Genomic DNA, 16,011 nt, shown 5'->3' with positions numbered 1-16,011 from the left:
TGTACAAATACTATGAAGATGTTATTATACTTTGATACTAAAAGACAGAATTTTCAGAGCCTTAAATATTCCCTGGATAAAACTTTATATTTCATAATGTCTCTGGTAAATTTTTATTAATTCATGAGTTTTCATTCTTATGTAGCTTTGTTGACACTATTTATCCTACATAAAAGGCTTTATTCTACTTCCTACTCTGTCTCCAATGCCCAACTGAGGATCCATCCTCTCTTTAAACATTCTCTCTTGTTCATCTCCCCAACAGTCCCAAGCCCCAGAGAAATCTCTCCTAGTCTCTAATGCCATATAGTAAACATGAGTCTTATTTGCCCTTAAGTTCATGGGGCATTGTACACTGCTACATGCACACATGCATCCTGTCTCCTCAAAACATTCAGTTCAGTTCAGTCTCTCATTCGTGTCTGACTCTTTGCGACCCAATGAATTGCAGCATGCCAGGCCTCCCTGTCTATCACCAACTCCCAGAGTTCACTCAAACTCACGTCGGTTGAGTTGGTGATGCCATCCAGCCATCTCATCCACTGTCGTCTTCATTTCTCCTCCTGCCCCCAATCCCTCCCAGCATCCCTCAAAACATTGGTAAACTGCAATTCTCTTAGACAGTGTCATATACCTTTACAGTGTACAACAGTGCATTCTTCATAGACCTATAAAAATTGGTTAATTAATGTCTGTTATAAATGGTGAAGTCACCAAAGAAGCATAACTGATAATGAAGTCATCAAAGCAGAGGCTTCCTCTCAAGGGATGACATGTTTATACCTAGGAGGATCCATGACATTTAACTTAGTATGAGCTTATAAAATTCTCAGCCACATAATCAACTTCATTTGATGTGGCTTGACTTTTGATTTACCATATTTTCAGGGCAGTCAGTATTACCTGTAAGTGTCTGAAACCTTGCTCAGACACAGATCATTAGAGTAAAATTTACTAGAGCTTCTCTTTTTTATTCACCTCAGTAAAGATAAATTACATATTTGCTGCCTTGATCTATAGATCAGTTTAAAAGCCAAGAGGTAAATAGAATTCTTATCGTAAGAGAAATTCAATCTTAATGGTAAGTCTTTGTCTTTACTATCTTCCCTTTCTGCTTTGCCTCTATTCTCCCTTTTCTCTTCCTTTTATTCTTCTACCCTATTTCATTTTCCCTCATGCTGAACCCTTACTAATTTTTCATATTGCTTTATTATTCTCTTCCCATTTTCAAAACTATAATCTGAAGAAACATTAAATCTGATTAATTTTGTTCAAGTCAGGTTCTCTATGTAATCAGATAAGTTTAATATTGGAATAGGCCATGGTAAAAGAGAAGAGTGACAGAAAAAGAGAGGTGGTGGAAATAGGGACAAAATATATTACACTAATTTACAAAACAAATCAAAAAGAACTGTAGGAAATAGCTTTAGTTAGTTGAGTAGATTGGTAAAAGGCCAAACCGAAGAGATATGAACATTATTATACTGAATTATTTCCACTATGTATCTTAAGCCTAAAGCTGGGTTTCTGTTTTCAACCATCACACACATTTATATACCATTTGCTTCTTGCTTCTCTGTTGCCCCCACTGTCAGCTTCTTGAGGCAATGCTATTTATGTAATCATCAGCAAGACTGAGTGTAAGTAATATGATGCGTTCATACCTACATATTAAGAAAAAATCAAATTTTTTCACCTACATATTCATCTCTTCATTTCATTATCATAAATATAACTAAACCAGAATATAAAAGTGACATAAGGTATTTTTTTATTTCATCAAATTTGTACAACATATTTGCTTTTACTCAAAAGAAAAGTAACAGCTTTCGCTAGTTTGCCTTATCCAAAGTAATCATATCCAAAAAGTACTCCTTTAGCAATTACTAATGTTTTGACATTGTCATCTTCATGTTTTCTGGTCCTTTTGCATAATTTTTTTCTCAATATTTTCACCGGACCAGAAGCAGATCAGGAGGCAATAATGGAAAACCGTACATCAGTGACAGTGTTTATCTTAGTAGGATGACAGAGGACCCCAAATTGAAGATTGTGCTATTTATCTTCCTGCTTCCTGCTTCCTGCTGTTTGTTAAGCATCTCAGGCAACTTGACTATCATTACCCTCATTTTGCTTGATTCTCATATCAAGACTCCTATGTATTTCTTCCTTCGAAATTTTTCCTTCTTAGAAATTTCCTATACAACAGTCTGTATTCCCAAATTGCTTGCTAGCATGGCAACTGGTGACAAAACCATTACCTATAACTGTTGTGCAGCTCAGTTATTTTTTGTTTTCCTTCTTGGTGCATCTGAATTTTATCTCCTGGCTGCCATGTCTTATGATCGTTATGTTGCCATCTGTAAACCCTTGCATTATACAACCATCATGAGCAACAAAATCTGTATCCAGCTGGTCCTTAGCTCTTGGATGGCTGGTTTCCTCATCATTTTTCCAGGACTCATTTTAGGCTTAACCTTGGATTTCTGTAACTCCAATGTCATTGATCATTTCTACTGTGACACTGCTCCTCTCCTGCAAATCTCCTGCACAGATACACATTTGTTTGAAATGCTGAGTTTCATCCTAGCCCTGATGACTCTACTGATCACTTTGGTATTAGTGATTCTATCATACACATATATTGCCCTGACAATAATAAAAATTCCTTCTGCCAACCAGAGAAAAAAGGCTTTTTCCACTTGTTCTTCTCACATGATTGTCATCTCCCTCTCATATGGCAGCTGCATCTTTATGTACGTGAAACCCTCAGCCAAACAGAGGATCTCCTTAGTGAAGGGAGTCGCGGTTCTCAATATCTCTGTTGCCCCACTTTTGAACCCCTTTATTTATACTCTACGGAACCAGCAGGTGAAGCAAGCATTTAAAAACTTGCTACAAAGACTTCTGTCTTTATTCAAGCAAAATCATAGTGAGTTATATGAGGGAAATTAATAATTAGGGAAATTAGTAAAGGAGGAACTTGGATTTGTTCCCAGCTTCCTTATTCTACTACTTATTATTTGTCCTTTCACTTCTTTCTGAAGTGTCATGGTGTTTACATTTAGCTGTTTTATGTCAATCATGTTTTCCATTTAAAAATATCAAAACTTTCTTTTTCTGTTACATTATAAGCATTCTCAAATTTGATCCCTTCAACTCCTCTTCTTTCACTTAAGTGTAACACTATTTGAAAGGTTATTTCAATAAAATATATGTATTTCTCATGGAGACTGTAAAGTATTTCTATATATGTTCAGAAAATTTTGTTCTCATATTTGAGTTTCTGTAAAAGCTTAATACGTTCAAAACAATGGTATGATATGGCTTCTTGAGACTATTTATTTATGTCCTGGCTTTATGTCCTTTGCACATTTTCTATTGTTTTTAAAGAAATGTATGAAAAGAGGGATGTTGAGATTAAACTATTTCTTTTTGTCTTTAGACAAATAAAATGTTATTTTCTTGTCTTTATATTTTAAAAAAATCACTCACACTATGCTTGGGTAATAAAAAAATCTTATGGCATATTTCTGTTACATTTTATTCTATGTAGTTAATAAATATTGAGTCATATATGTGTACTGTATCTAGGTAACTTTGATTAAGAATAAAATGCAGCCCAGTGAGATCACATTTAGTACTTTATCAGCTATTCTCTGTTCATTTTGGAACTATGTTCCTTAGATTCTAAGTAATAGCATAAGTATGTAACTAAAAATAATAATGTAATGATAACCAGCTTATTTTGAGATATTATAATGTCTAATTGAAAGTATAATTATTGAGTGCAAAGAGTAATGTTAATTATTAATTCATTTATATTATTGCATATATTCACATACACTGTTGGGAAAACAAAAACAAAGCAGAGCACAGGAGGTTTTTTTTTTTTAAAGAATCATATAATTCATTTGTAAATAAGATTAATCATAACAGAAACAAAAAATCAAATAAATTTATTTAATTGTACTAAGGAATAAGCAACGGTTAGAACTGTACATGGAACAACAGACTGGTTCCAAATTGGGAAAGGAGTACATCAAGGCTGTATATTGTCACCATGCTTATTTAACTTATATGAAGAGTGCATGTGAGAAATGCCAGGCTGGATGAAGCACAAACTAAAATCAAGATTGCCAGGAGATCTTTTGGACTCTGTGGGAAGGGGCGAGGGTGGGGTGATTTGGGAGAATGGCATTGAAACATGTATCATATCATGTGTGAGATGAATCGCCAGTCCAGAGTTGATGCATGATACTGGATGCTTGGGGCTGGTGCGCTGGGATGACCTAGAGGGATGGTATGGGGAGGGAGGAGGGAGGGGAGTTCAGGATGGGGAACACGTGTATACCTGTGGTGGATTCATGTTGACGTATGGCATGTAAAGTAATTAACATCCAATTTAAATAAATAAATTAAAAAAGATTGCTGGGAGAAAATCAATAACCTCAGATATTCAGATGACACCATACATATGGCAGAAAGCGAAGAACTAAAGCACCTCTTGATGAAAGTGAAAGAGCAGAGTGACAGAGTTGGCTTAAAACTCAACATTCAGAGAACTAAGATCATAGCATCTGGTCCCATTACTTAATGGAAAACAGATGGGGACGCAATGGAACCAGTGATAGACTTTATTTTTTGGTGGCTCCAAAATCATTGCAGATGGTAACTGTAGCCATGAAATTAAAAGATGCTTGCTCCTTGGAAGAAAAGTTGTTACCAAACTAGATAGCATATTTAAAAGAAGAGACAAGATTTTGCCAAAGGTCTATCCAGTCAAAGCTATGGATTTTCCAGTAGTCATATATGGATATGAGAGTTGGACTATAAAGAAAGCTGTGTGCTGAAGATTTGATGCTTTTGAACTGTGGTGTTGGAGAAGACTCTTGAGAGTCCCTTGGACTGCAGGGAGATCTAACGAGTTCATCCTAAAGGAAATCAGTCCTGAATATTCATTGGAAGGACTGATGCTGAAGCTGAAACTCCAATACTTTGACCACGTGATGAGAAGAACTGACTCATTTGAAAAGACCCTGATGCTGGGAAAGAGTGAAGGCAGGAGGAGAAGGCGGCAGCAGAAGATGAGATGGTTGGATGGCATCACCGACTCAATGGACATGAGTTTGAGTTAGCTCCGGAAGTTGATGATGGACAGGAAAACCTGGTGTGCTAAAGTCCATGGGGTCTCAAAGAGTCGGACATGACTGAGCGACTGAACTGAACTGAGGAATAGAGTGTGATTATAAGCATGTAAAGTGTAATTTAAAAAGATTTCTGGTAAAATTCAAGTTGTATGTTTTAAAACTATTTAAAAGTCAGATGTCTATACATAAACTACCGTTTTATAGGAAATATAGGACTCAGAGGATCCCGTTAAATAACATCATAAGGATCCAGCTGTTCAATTTAGAAAATGACATATTGTGTATTAAAATAATCTAATTATTTCAGCATACCAAAAGCATAGAAAAAAGGAATGCTTGGGAATATTATTCTAGATTAAAATAATGTAAGATACATATCCATCAACTGAACATGTAGATCTCAGAGTCATATTAACCTAACCAAGAAAACTGCAAAGTGGCATTTTTTAAGTGCCTGGTTAATTTTAAAATACGCAAAATGTGATAATGTCATTAGAATTATGTCTTTAAATTCCTTCTCTGTTAAACAATGGAGTACATAGTGTTGCCATAGAGTTGTCTGTTGTTTGTTTCAAAATTGTGCACTAAAAAATATTACAGTGATATCAACTAAACAAAAATACTATAATGTTTATAATAGTTGAAGCTGAAAGATGGGTTCACTGGCATTATTTATACTATGCTCTCAATAGTGTATATTTATAAATTTTCATTATACATATTTTATAATAAAATCAGCTTAGAAAAATATGGTGTATGACATGGTTAATGTTACAATTTACATAATTTTTTTCAACTATCTCCCAATTTATTTGACACATTTGATTAACTTATATATGCCCTTTTCTTACATTTTCAAATACAAAAACAATAAAGAAAACACATTTTAGTGGATAAATGAAAAGGGGAAAACTAAGCATGCATTAATTATATGAAAATTCTTATTCCATTACATAATGTTTACTGTAACCAGTACCTTAAAGTCCATAAAATTCTAAACACAAAACACCCCAACTTCTTCAACTATTGCAGGTGATATTAAGGACAGTTACACAAGGATAGTTATCACAGGCACTTTTTATTTGTAAGACTTTCCTTCCAGATACCTAAAGCAGCCTGCTGTAGTAAGGTAGGCAAAAAAATATATATCATTTAATATCATTTAGATAATTAATAAGAACCACCATTTCTGTTCCAGGCATCATCCTAGGGGTCTACATATACTATTTGAATGTTCAAACTCAAAAGAAAACAGAACAAACTATCCTCTATCATTAATTATTTTATCTTGTGAGAAAGGTGAACTTCAATGAGCTACAGTAAAATTTCCAGAATCCCATTTGTTATTAAGACAGACAGAGGAGGCGGTTCTAAGATGGCAGAGGAATAGGATGGGGAGACCACTTTCTCCCCCACAAATTCATCAAAAGAACATTTAAACACTGAGTAAATTCCACCAAACAATTTCTGAATGCCGGCAGAGGGCATCAGCCACCCAGAAAAGCGGCCCATTGTCTTCGAAAGGAGATGTTTTATCAACGGTGCTGTATAGAAGGAAAAGTCTTGAGACTATTGTAAAAATAAGACTGAAAACCAGAAGCAGGAAGATTAAGTTCAAACCCTGAGAACACCAGAGAACTCCTGACTCCAGGGAACATTATTTGACAGGAGCTCATCAAACGCCTCCATACCTACACTGAAACAAAGCACCACCCAAGGTCCAACAAGTTCCAGAGCAAGACATACCATGCAAATTCTCCAGTAACACAGGAACACAGCCCTGAGCTCCAATATACAGGCTGCCCAAAGTTACTTCAAAACCACTGACATCTCATAACTCATTACTGGACACTTCATTGCACTCCAGAGAGAAGAAATCTAGCTCCACCCACCAGAACACTGAAACAAGATTCCCTATCCAAGAAACCTTGACAAGCCGCCTATACAACCCCACCCACAGCAAGGAAACTACACAATAAAGACAACTCCACAAACTGCCAGAATACAGAAAGGACAACCCAAATTCAGCAATATAAACAAAATGAAGAGACAGAGGAATACCCAGCAGGTTAAGGAACAGGATAAATGCCCACCAAACCAAACAAAAGAGGAAGAGATAGGTAATCTACCTGATAAAGAATTCTGAATAATGATAGTGAAAATGATCCCAAATCTTGAAATCAAAATGGAATCACAGATAAATAGTCTGGAGACAAGGATTGAAAAGATGTAAGAAAGGTTTAACAAGGACCTAGAAGAAATAAACAAGAAAGGTTTAACAAGGACCTAGAAGAAATAAAAAAGGGTCAATATATAATGAATAATGCAATAAATGAAATTAAAAACACTCTGGAGGCAACAAATAGTAGAATAACAGAGGCAGAAGATAGGATTAGTAAATTAGAAGATAGAATGGTAGAAATAAATGAATCAGAGAGGAAAAAGAAAAACGAATTAAAAGAAATGAGGGCAATCTCAGAGACCTCCAGGACAATATTAAACACTACAACATTTGAATCATAGGAGTCCCAGAAGAAAAACACACACACACAAAAAGACCACGAGAAAATATTTTTGGAGATAATAGTTGAAAACTTCCCTAAAATGGGGAAGGAAATAATCACCCAAGTCCAAGAAACCTAGAGAGTCCCAAACAGGATAACCCCAAGTCAAAACACATATTGATCAAATTAACAAAGATAAAACACAAAGAACAAATATTAAAAGCAGCAAGGGAAAAACAACATATAAAACATAAGGGGATCCCCAAAAGGATAACAGCTGATCTTTCAATAGAAACTCTTCAGGACAGGAGGGAATGGCAAGACATACTTAAAGTGATGAAAGAAAATAACCTACAGCCCAGTTTACTGTACCCAGCAAGGATCTCATTCAAATATGAAGGAGAAATCATAAGCTTTACAGACAAGCAAAAGCTGAGAGAATTCACCACCACCAAGCCAGCTCTCCAACAAATGCTAAAGGAGATTCTCTAGACAGGAAACACAAAAAGGGTGTATAAACTCGAACCCAAAACAATAAAGCAAATGGCAATGGGATCATATTTATCAATAATTACCTTAAAAGTAAATGGGTTGAATGCCCCAACCAAAAGACAAAGACTGGCTGAATGGATACAAAAACAAGACCCCTATATATGCTGTCCACAAGAGACCCACCTCAAAACAGGGGACACATACAGACTGAAAGTTAAGGGCTGGAAAAAGATTTTCCATGCCAATAGAGACCAAAAGAAAGCAGGAGTAGCAATACTCATACCAGATAAAATAGACTTTAAAACAAAGGCTGTGAAAAGAGAAAAAGAAGGATACTACATAATGGTCAAAGGATCAATCCAAGAAGAAGATATAACAATTATAAATATATATGCAGTCAACATAGGAGCACTGCAATATGTAAGACATATGCTAACAAGTATGAAAGGGGAAATTAACAATAACAAAATAATAGTGGAAGACTTTAATACCCTACTCACACCTATGGATAGATCAACTAAACAGAAAATTAACAAGGAAACACAAACTTTAAACAATACAATAGACCAGTTAGACCTAATTGATATCTATAGGTCATTTCATCCCAAAACAATGAATTTCACCTTTTTCTCAAGTGCACACGGAACCTTCTCCAGGGTAGATCACATTCCGGGCCATAAATCTAGCCTTGGTAAATTCAGAAAAATTGAAATTCTTCCAAGCATGTTTTCTGACCACAATGCAGTAAGATTAGATCTCAATTACAAGAGAAAAACTATTAAAAATGCCAACATATGGAGGCTGAACAACACGCTACTGAATAACCAACAAATCACAGAAGATATCAAAAAAGAAATCAAAATATGCATAGAAATGAATGAAAATGAAAACACAACAACCCAAAACCTATGGGACACTGTAAAAGCAGTGCTAAGGGGAAAGTTCATAGCAATACAGGCATACCTCAAGAAACAAGAAAAAAGTCAAATAAATAATCTAACTCTACACCTAAAGCAACTAGGAAAGGAAGAAATGAAGAACCCCAGGGTTAGTAGAAGGGAAGAAATCTTAAAAATTAGGGCAGAAATAAATGCAAAAGAAACAAAAGATACCATAGAAAAATCAACAAAGCCAAAAGCTGGTTCTTTGAAAAGATAAATAAAATTGACAAACTATTAGCCAGACTCATCAAGAAACAAAGGGAGAAAAATCAAATCAATAAAATTAGAAATGAAAATGGAGAGATCACAACAGACAACACAGAAATACAAAGGATCATAAGAGACTACTATCAGCAACTATATGCCAATAAAATGGACAACGTGGAAGAAACGGATAAATTCTTAGAAAGGTACAACTTTACAAAACTGGACCAGGAAGAAATAGAAAATCTTAATAGACCCTTCACAAGCACATAAATTGAAACTATAATCAGAAATCTTCCAGCAAACAAAAGCCCAGTTCCAGATGGCTTCACAGCTGAATTCTACCAAAAATTTAGAGAAGAGCTAACACCTATCCTGCTCAAATTCTTCCAGAAAATTGCAGAGGAAGGTAAACTTCCAAACTCATTCTTTGAGGCCACCATCACCCTAATACCAAAACCTAACAAAGATCCCACAAAAAAAGAAAACTACAGGCCAATATCACGGATGAACATAAATAAAAAATCCTTAACAAAATTCTAGCAAATAGAATCCAACAACACATTAAAGAGATCATACACCATGACCAAGTGGGCTTTATCCCAGGGATGCAAGGATTCTTCAATATCCACAAATCAATCAATGTAATACATCACTTTAAAAAATTGAAAAATAAAAGCCATATGATTATCTCAATAGATGCAGAGAAAGCTTTTGACACAATTCAACATCTATTTATGATAAAAATTCTCCAGAAAGCAGGAATAGAAGGAACATACCTCAACATAATAAAAGCTATATATGACAAACACACAGCAAACATTATCCTCAATGGTGAAAAATTGAAAGCATTTCTCTAAAGTCAGGAACAAGACAAGGGTGCCCACTTCTACCATTACTATACAACATAGTTCTGGAAGTTTTGGGCACAGCAATCAGAGCAGAAAAAGAAATAAAAGGAATCCAAATTGGAAAAGAAAAGACTCTTACTGTTTGCAGATGACATGATCCTCTACATAGAAAACCCTAAACAATCCACCGGAAAATTACTAGAGCTAATCAATGAATATAGTAAAGTTGCAGGATATAAAATCAACACACAGAAATCCCTTGAATTCCTATACACTAAAAATTAGAAAATAGAAAGAGAAATTAAGGAAACAATTCCATTCACCATTGCAACGAAAAGAATAAAATACTTAGGAATGTATCTACCTAAATAAACTAAAGATCTATATATAGAAAACTATAAAAGACTGGTGAAAGAAATCAAAGAGGACACTAATAGATGGAGAAATATACCATGTTCATGGATCAGAAGAATCAACATAGTGAAAATGAGTATACTACCCAAAGCAATTTATAGATTCAATGCAATCCCTATCAAGCTACCAATGGTATTCTTCACAGAGCTAGAACAAATAATTTCAAAATTTGTATGGAAATACAAAAAACCTCGAATAGACAAAGCTATCTTGAGAAAGAAGAATGGAACTGGAAAAATCAACCTGCCTGATTTCAGGCTCTTCTACAAAGCCACAGTCATCAAGACAGTATGGTACTGGCAAAAAGACAGAAATATAGATCGATGGAACAAAATAGAAAGCCCAGAGATAAATCCATGCACCTATGGACACCTTATCTTTGACAAAGGAGGCAAGAATATACAATGGATTAAAGACAATCTCTTTAACAAGTGGTACTGGGAAAACTGGTCAACCACTTGGAAAAAATTAAACTAGAACACTTTCTATCACCATACACAAAAATAAACTCAAAATGAATTAAAGATCTAAACATAAGACCAGAAACTATAAAACTCTTAGAGGAGAACACAGGAAAAACACTCTCCAGCATACATCACAGCAGGATCCTCTATGACCCACCTCCCAGAATATTGGAAATAAAAGCAAAAAGAAATAAATGGGACATAATTAAACTTAAAAGCCTCTGCACCAGAAAGGAAACTATAAGCAAGGTGAAAAGACAGCCTTCAGAATGGGAGAAAATAATAGCAAATGAAGCAACTGACAAACAACTAATCTCAAAAATATACCAGCAACCCCTGCAGCTCAATTCCAGAAAAATAAACGACCCAATCAAAAAATGGGCCAAAGATTTAAAAAGACATTTCTCCAAAAAAGACATACAGATTGCTAACAAACACATGAACAGATGCTCAACATCACTCATTATCAGAGAAATGCAAATCAAAACCACAATGAGGTACCATTTCAGGCCAGTCAGAATGGCTGTGATCCAAAAGCCTACAAGCAATAAATGCTGGAGAGAGTGTGGAGAAAAGGGAACCCTCTTACACTTTTGGTGGGAATGCAAACTAGTACAGACACTATGGAAAACAGTGTGGAGATTCCTTAAAAAACTGGAAATAGAACTGCCTTATGATCCAGCAATCCCACTGCTGGGCATACACACTGAGGAAACCAGAAGGGAAAGAGACACATGTATCCCAATTGTCATCTCAGGACTGTTTATAATAGCCAGGACATGGAAGCAACCTAGATGTCCATCAGCAGATGAATGGATAAGAAAGCCATGGTACATATACACAATGGAATATTACTCAGCCATTAAAAAGAGTACATTTGAATCAGTTTTAATGAGGTGGATGAAACTGGAGCCTATTATACAGAGTGAAGTAAGCCAGAAAGAAAAACACCAATACCGTATACTAACTCATATATATGGAATTTAGAATGATGGCAATGATAAACCTGTATGCGAGACAGCAAAAGAGACACAGATGTATAGAACAGTCTTTTGGACTCTGTGGGAGAGGGAGAGGGTGGGATGGTTTGGGAGAATGGCATTGAAACATGTATAATATCATATATGAAAAAAATTGCCAGTCCAGGTTCAATGCATGATACTGGATGCTTGGGGCTGGTGCACTGAGATGACCCAGAGGGATTATATGGACAGGGAGGAGGGAGGCGGGTTCAGGATGGGGAATACGTGTATACCTGTGGCAGATTCATGTTGATGAATGCAAAACCAATACAATATTGTAAAGTAATTAACATCCAATTAAAATAAATAAATTTATATTAAAAAATAAAATTAAAAAATAAGATGAAAAAAAAAAAGAGACAGAACTCAAATTCATTTTTGTTTGATTCCATAGGCTTGTTCTATTCAGTTTCAACATTTCTCAGTAAGTTTGTGACCAAGAGTTGTTTACAGACATGCCAAGATAGTGATAAGTACTTTTTAGTGATTGTGTTTGAAGTTGCAAAAAGGAGTCTTTCAGGCTTTCAGACACTTAGAAACAAAAAGGCACTTTTAGTAACCTGATGCAGTACCAGGTTATATCAGACTGGTATTATAATTTGCAAGTAGTAGCTTGTCATTAATACGTGTGCCAATCCATTTAAAAAGCTGGAAAGGTCTGTAACATCGCAGGGCAAATATATATTAATACTTGGAGGATGCTCCTTATACATTTACCATATGGCATATTATCAACATGAATTGTCTTGAATGATATAGACAATTTGTTAGATAAATTGTCTGACAGGCTAATCTCACCATCTCTCTCTCTGTTTCTCTCTCTCACACACACATACATCTTTAGCTCTACTCCAATCATTTTATTTATTTCTTTTTTCAGGTATAAAATCATCCATAAATCATAGTTTGGCATGAGGCCAAAATCAGTTCAGTAAAACTCAATTTAATAAAGTTTTCTAAATGTTTGAGAAAATATTCTTTTCTGTTACAGTTAGAGCTATGAAAAAATAAACCTGGGTCTTTGGAAGCCACTAAATATAGTATGTTTACATGACTATGAAAATAGTATAAAGAAAATCAGAAAATAATTGGGGAAGATAAATACCAATCACTTGTCTTGATTTCCTGTAGCCACCCTTAGCAAAAGCTAGATTCCCTTGAAATTTCAGGCTGGATTTTCTACACTCATGGTCAAAAGAAGTGTATGTAGTTGTTCTGCCTAATAAATGTTATCTCTGTATCACTATGTACTTCTCAGCCCATGGCAGCTTTTCAAACTTCTCTTGTCCTAGGAAAAATAATGAAATACAAACTCATTCAGGATTTTAATTAATAGCAGTGTGCCTATGCTTGTGTCTTTGATATATGTTTTAATTTTGACAGTAGTATCATGAATTTGTGAAAAAGCAACTGATGACTAACAAGCCTGAAATTTTTCAGTGTTTTTCCCTGAACACATTTGATCAGTCTTAATCCTTAAGTAATGGAAACCTGGGGGCTTCCCTAGTAGCTCAGACGGTAAAGCATCCGCCTGCAATGCATGAGACCCGAGTTTGATCCCTGGGTCCCCTGGAGAAGGAAATGGCAACCCACTCCAGAATCCTTGGCTGGAAAATCCTATGGACAGAAGAGCCTGGTGGGCTGTATGGACCACGGGGTCACAAAGAGTCGGACATGACAGAGGGACTAACACAACAGAAACCTGAGCCTGCGTGCATAAAACAACAGCTAACAGATTAAACCTCTGAGAAGAAATTCTTTCTGTCTACTAGTCATTGAAGGCAAAATTTTGACAGTTACAGTTTATGAAGATTCAAGAGCATGGGTAAAAATGTAGGCTTTTAGTTCAGAGTGCTGAAATTTTATACCCTAGGAATAAATATAATGAATTCATTATTTCTCAAAAATGATGAAAAACAGATTTGAATAATCTTACTATTTGTTGTGATCAAGGTCATCAGGCTTTACCTGTGTGCTGTGATATAATAAATTCTATTTGTAGGCATAACTTGTCATCCAGAGCCTTTAACATTTGCAGATAGTTTTGAGTATAGATTAAAAAATTTGCAGGTATACCAGAGGGAGATCAAATGACCAAAAATAATGGAAATGACACCAATAGAGAGACCCAAGATGATCTAACCATATTTAAAACAGTCTGTAAATAGTTAATATTTCTTTAAATAACTAAGAAATTTGTAACTTAATTGATGTTTGGACAGTAATCAACAAATATCAGAGCTCTTTGAACAAAAAATTATTTTAATCTGGCTTGGTATGTGAAACTCTTCCTTAAAATCAATGTGTTTTTATGCTGGTATGACCTACAAATGTATCAGGATCCTGGATGTGTTCTATCTTGTGTATTCACCATTCCTTGTGCACTTTCTCATGATAATGACTGCAAATGACTCACCATCATATCAGTATTTCAGTAGTGAGAGGCAGTAAAGAGGAAGAGGAGGAATAACTACTTATACCAGAAGATAATCCATGGAACTGAATAAGATATCTTCTTTTAATATATCCTTTGGACAGAATTTAGTTACATGGCCACAATAAGTTGCAAGAAGGCTAACTATATACATGGAAAAATATTCATTCCACATAAGAAAGGTAGAGACTGTTTAGTTATTAAAGATCAGTCTCAAATCCAATAAAAAAAATCACAAAAATATTTGGAGAAAAGAAACTGTGGTCATATATGACATGAAGTGGAAGCTATGTCTGGAAAATTAACACTGGTACTTTATTTTCCACAAACTGTGGACAGTTCCTACAGAGATGGGAATACCAGACCACCTGACCTGCCTCTAGAGAAACCTATATGCAGGTCAGGAAGCAACAGTTAGAACTGGACATAGAACAACAGAATGGTTCCAAATAGGGAAAGGAGTACGTCAAGGCTGTATATTGTCACCCTGCTTATTTAACTTATATTCAGAGTACATCATGAGAAATGCTGGGCTGGAAGAAGCACAAGCTGGAATCAAGATTGCTGGGAGAAATATCAATAACCTCAGATATGCAGATAACACCACCCTTATGGCAGAAAGCAAAAAACTAAAGAGCCGCTTGATGAAAGTGAAAGAGGAGAGTGAAAAAGTTGGCTTAAAGCTCAACATTCAGAAAACAAAGATCATGGCAACTGGTCCCAACACTTCATGGGAAATAGATGGGGAAACAGTGGAAACAGTGTCAGAGTTTATTTTGGGGGGCTCCAAAATCACTGCAGATGGTGATGGCAGCCATGAAATTAAAAGACATTTATTCCTTGGAAGGAAAGTTATGACTAACCTAGACAGCATATTGAAAAGCAGAGACATTACTTTGCCAACAAAGGTTCATCTAGTCAAGGCTATGGTTTTTCCAGTGGTCATGTATGGATGGAAGAGTTGGACTGTGAAGAAAGCTGAGCGCTGAAGAATTGATGATTTTGAACTGTGGTGTTGGAGAAGACTCTTGAGAGTCCCTTGGACTGCAAGGAGATCCAACCAGTCCATTCTAAGGACATCAGTCCTGGGTGTTCTTTGGAAGGACTGATGCTGAGGCTAAAACTCCAATACTTTGGCCACCTCATGTGAAGATTTGACTCATTGGAAAAGACTCTGATCCTGGGAGGGACTGGGTGCAGGAGGAGAAGGGGACGACAGAGGATGAGATGGCTGGATGGCATCACCAACTCGATGGACATGGGTTTGGGTGAACTCCGGGAGTTGGTGATAGACAGGGATGCCTGGCGTGCTTCAATTCATGGGGTCGCAAAGAGTTGGACATGAGTGAGCAACTGAACTTAACTGAACTTAACTGAAAGATTGTCCAGGAATATGAATAGTCACTTCTTTTTGAATTTGTCTTTTTTTTTTTTTTTCTTAGCCCAGCCGGGACTCCTCCCCGCTGCACTCCCAGATTCTGTCCCACTCCCTCCCGGCCCTGCCCGGCGGAGCTGGCTCGGTGCGGAGGTAGTCA

General features: G+C 36.0%; 1 protein-coding gene across 1 annotated transcript; it reads left to right on the top strand.

The window, feature by feature from the left end:
* Positions 1 to 1,984: 1,984 nt before the first annotated feature.
* Positions 1,985 to 16,008, top strand: LOC133248719 (olfactory receptor 6C76-like). Its single transcript, XM_061419052.1, is given in 4 exon segments — positions 1,985 to 2,021; positions 2,024 to 2,932; positions 13,815 to 13,867; positions 15,919 to 16,008. Coding segments are annotated over 4 exon segments (1,089 nt in total).
* The last annotated feature ends 3 nt before the right edge of the window (positions 16,009 to 16,011 follow it).

The sequence above is a fragment of the Bos javanicus genome, chromosome 5, assembly GCF_032452875.1.
Source record: "Bos javanicus breed banteng chromosome 5, ARS-OSU_banteng_1.0, whole genome shotgun sequence".
Taxonomy (NCBI): Eukaryota; Metazoa; Chordata; class Mammalia; order Artiodactyla; family Bovidae; genus Bos; species Bos javanicus.
Note: the sequence above shows the minus strand (reverse complement) of the source record. Positions and strands in the feature narration are given on the sequence as shown.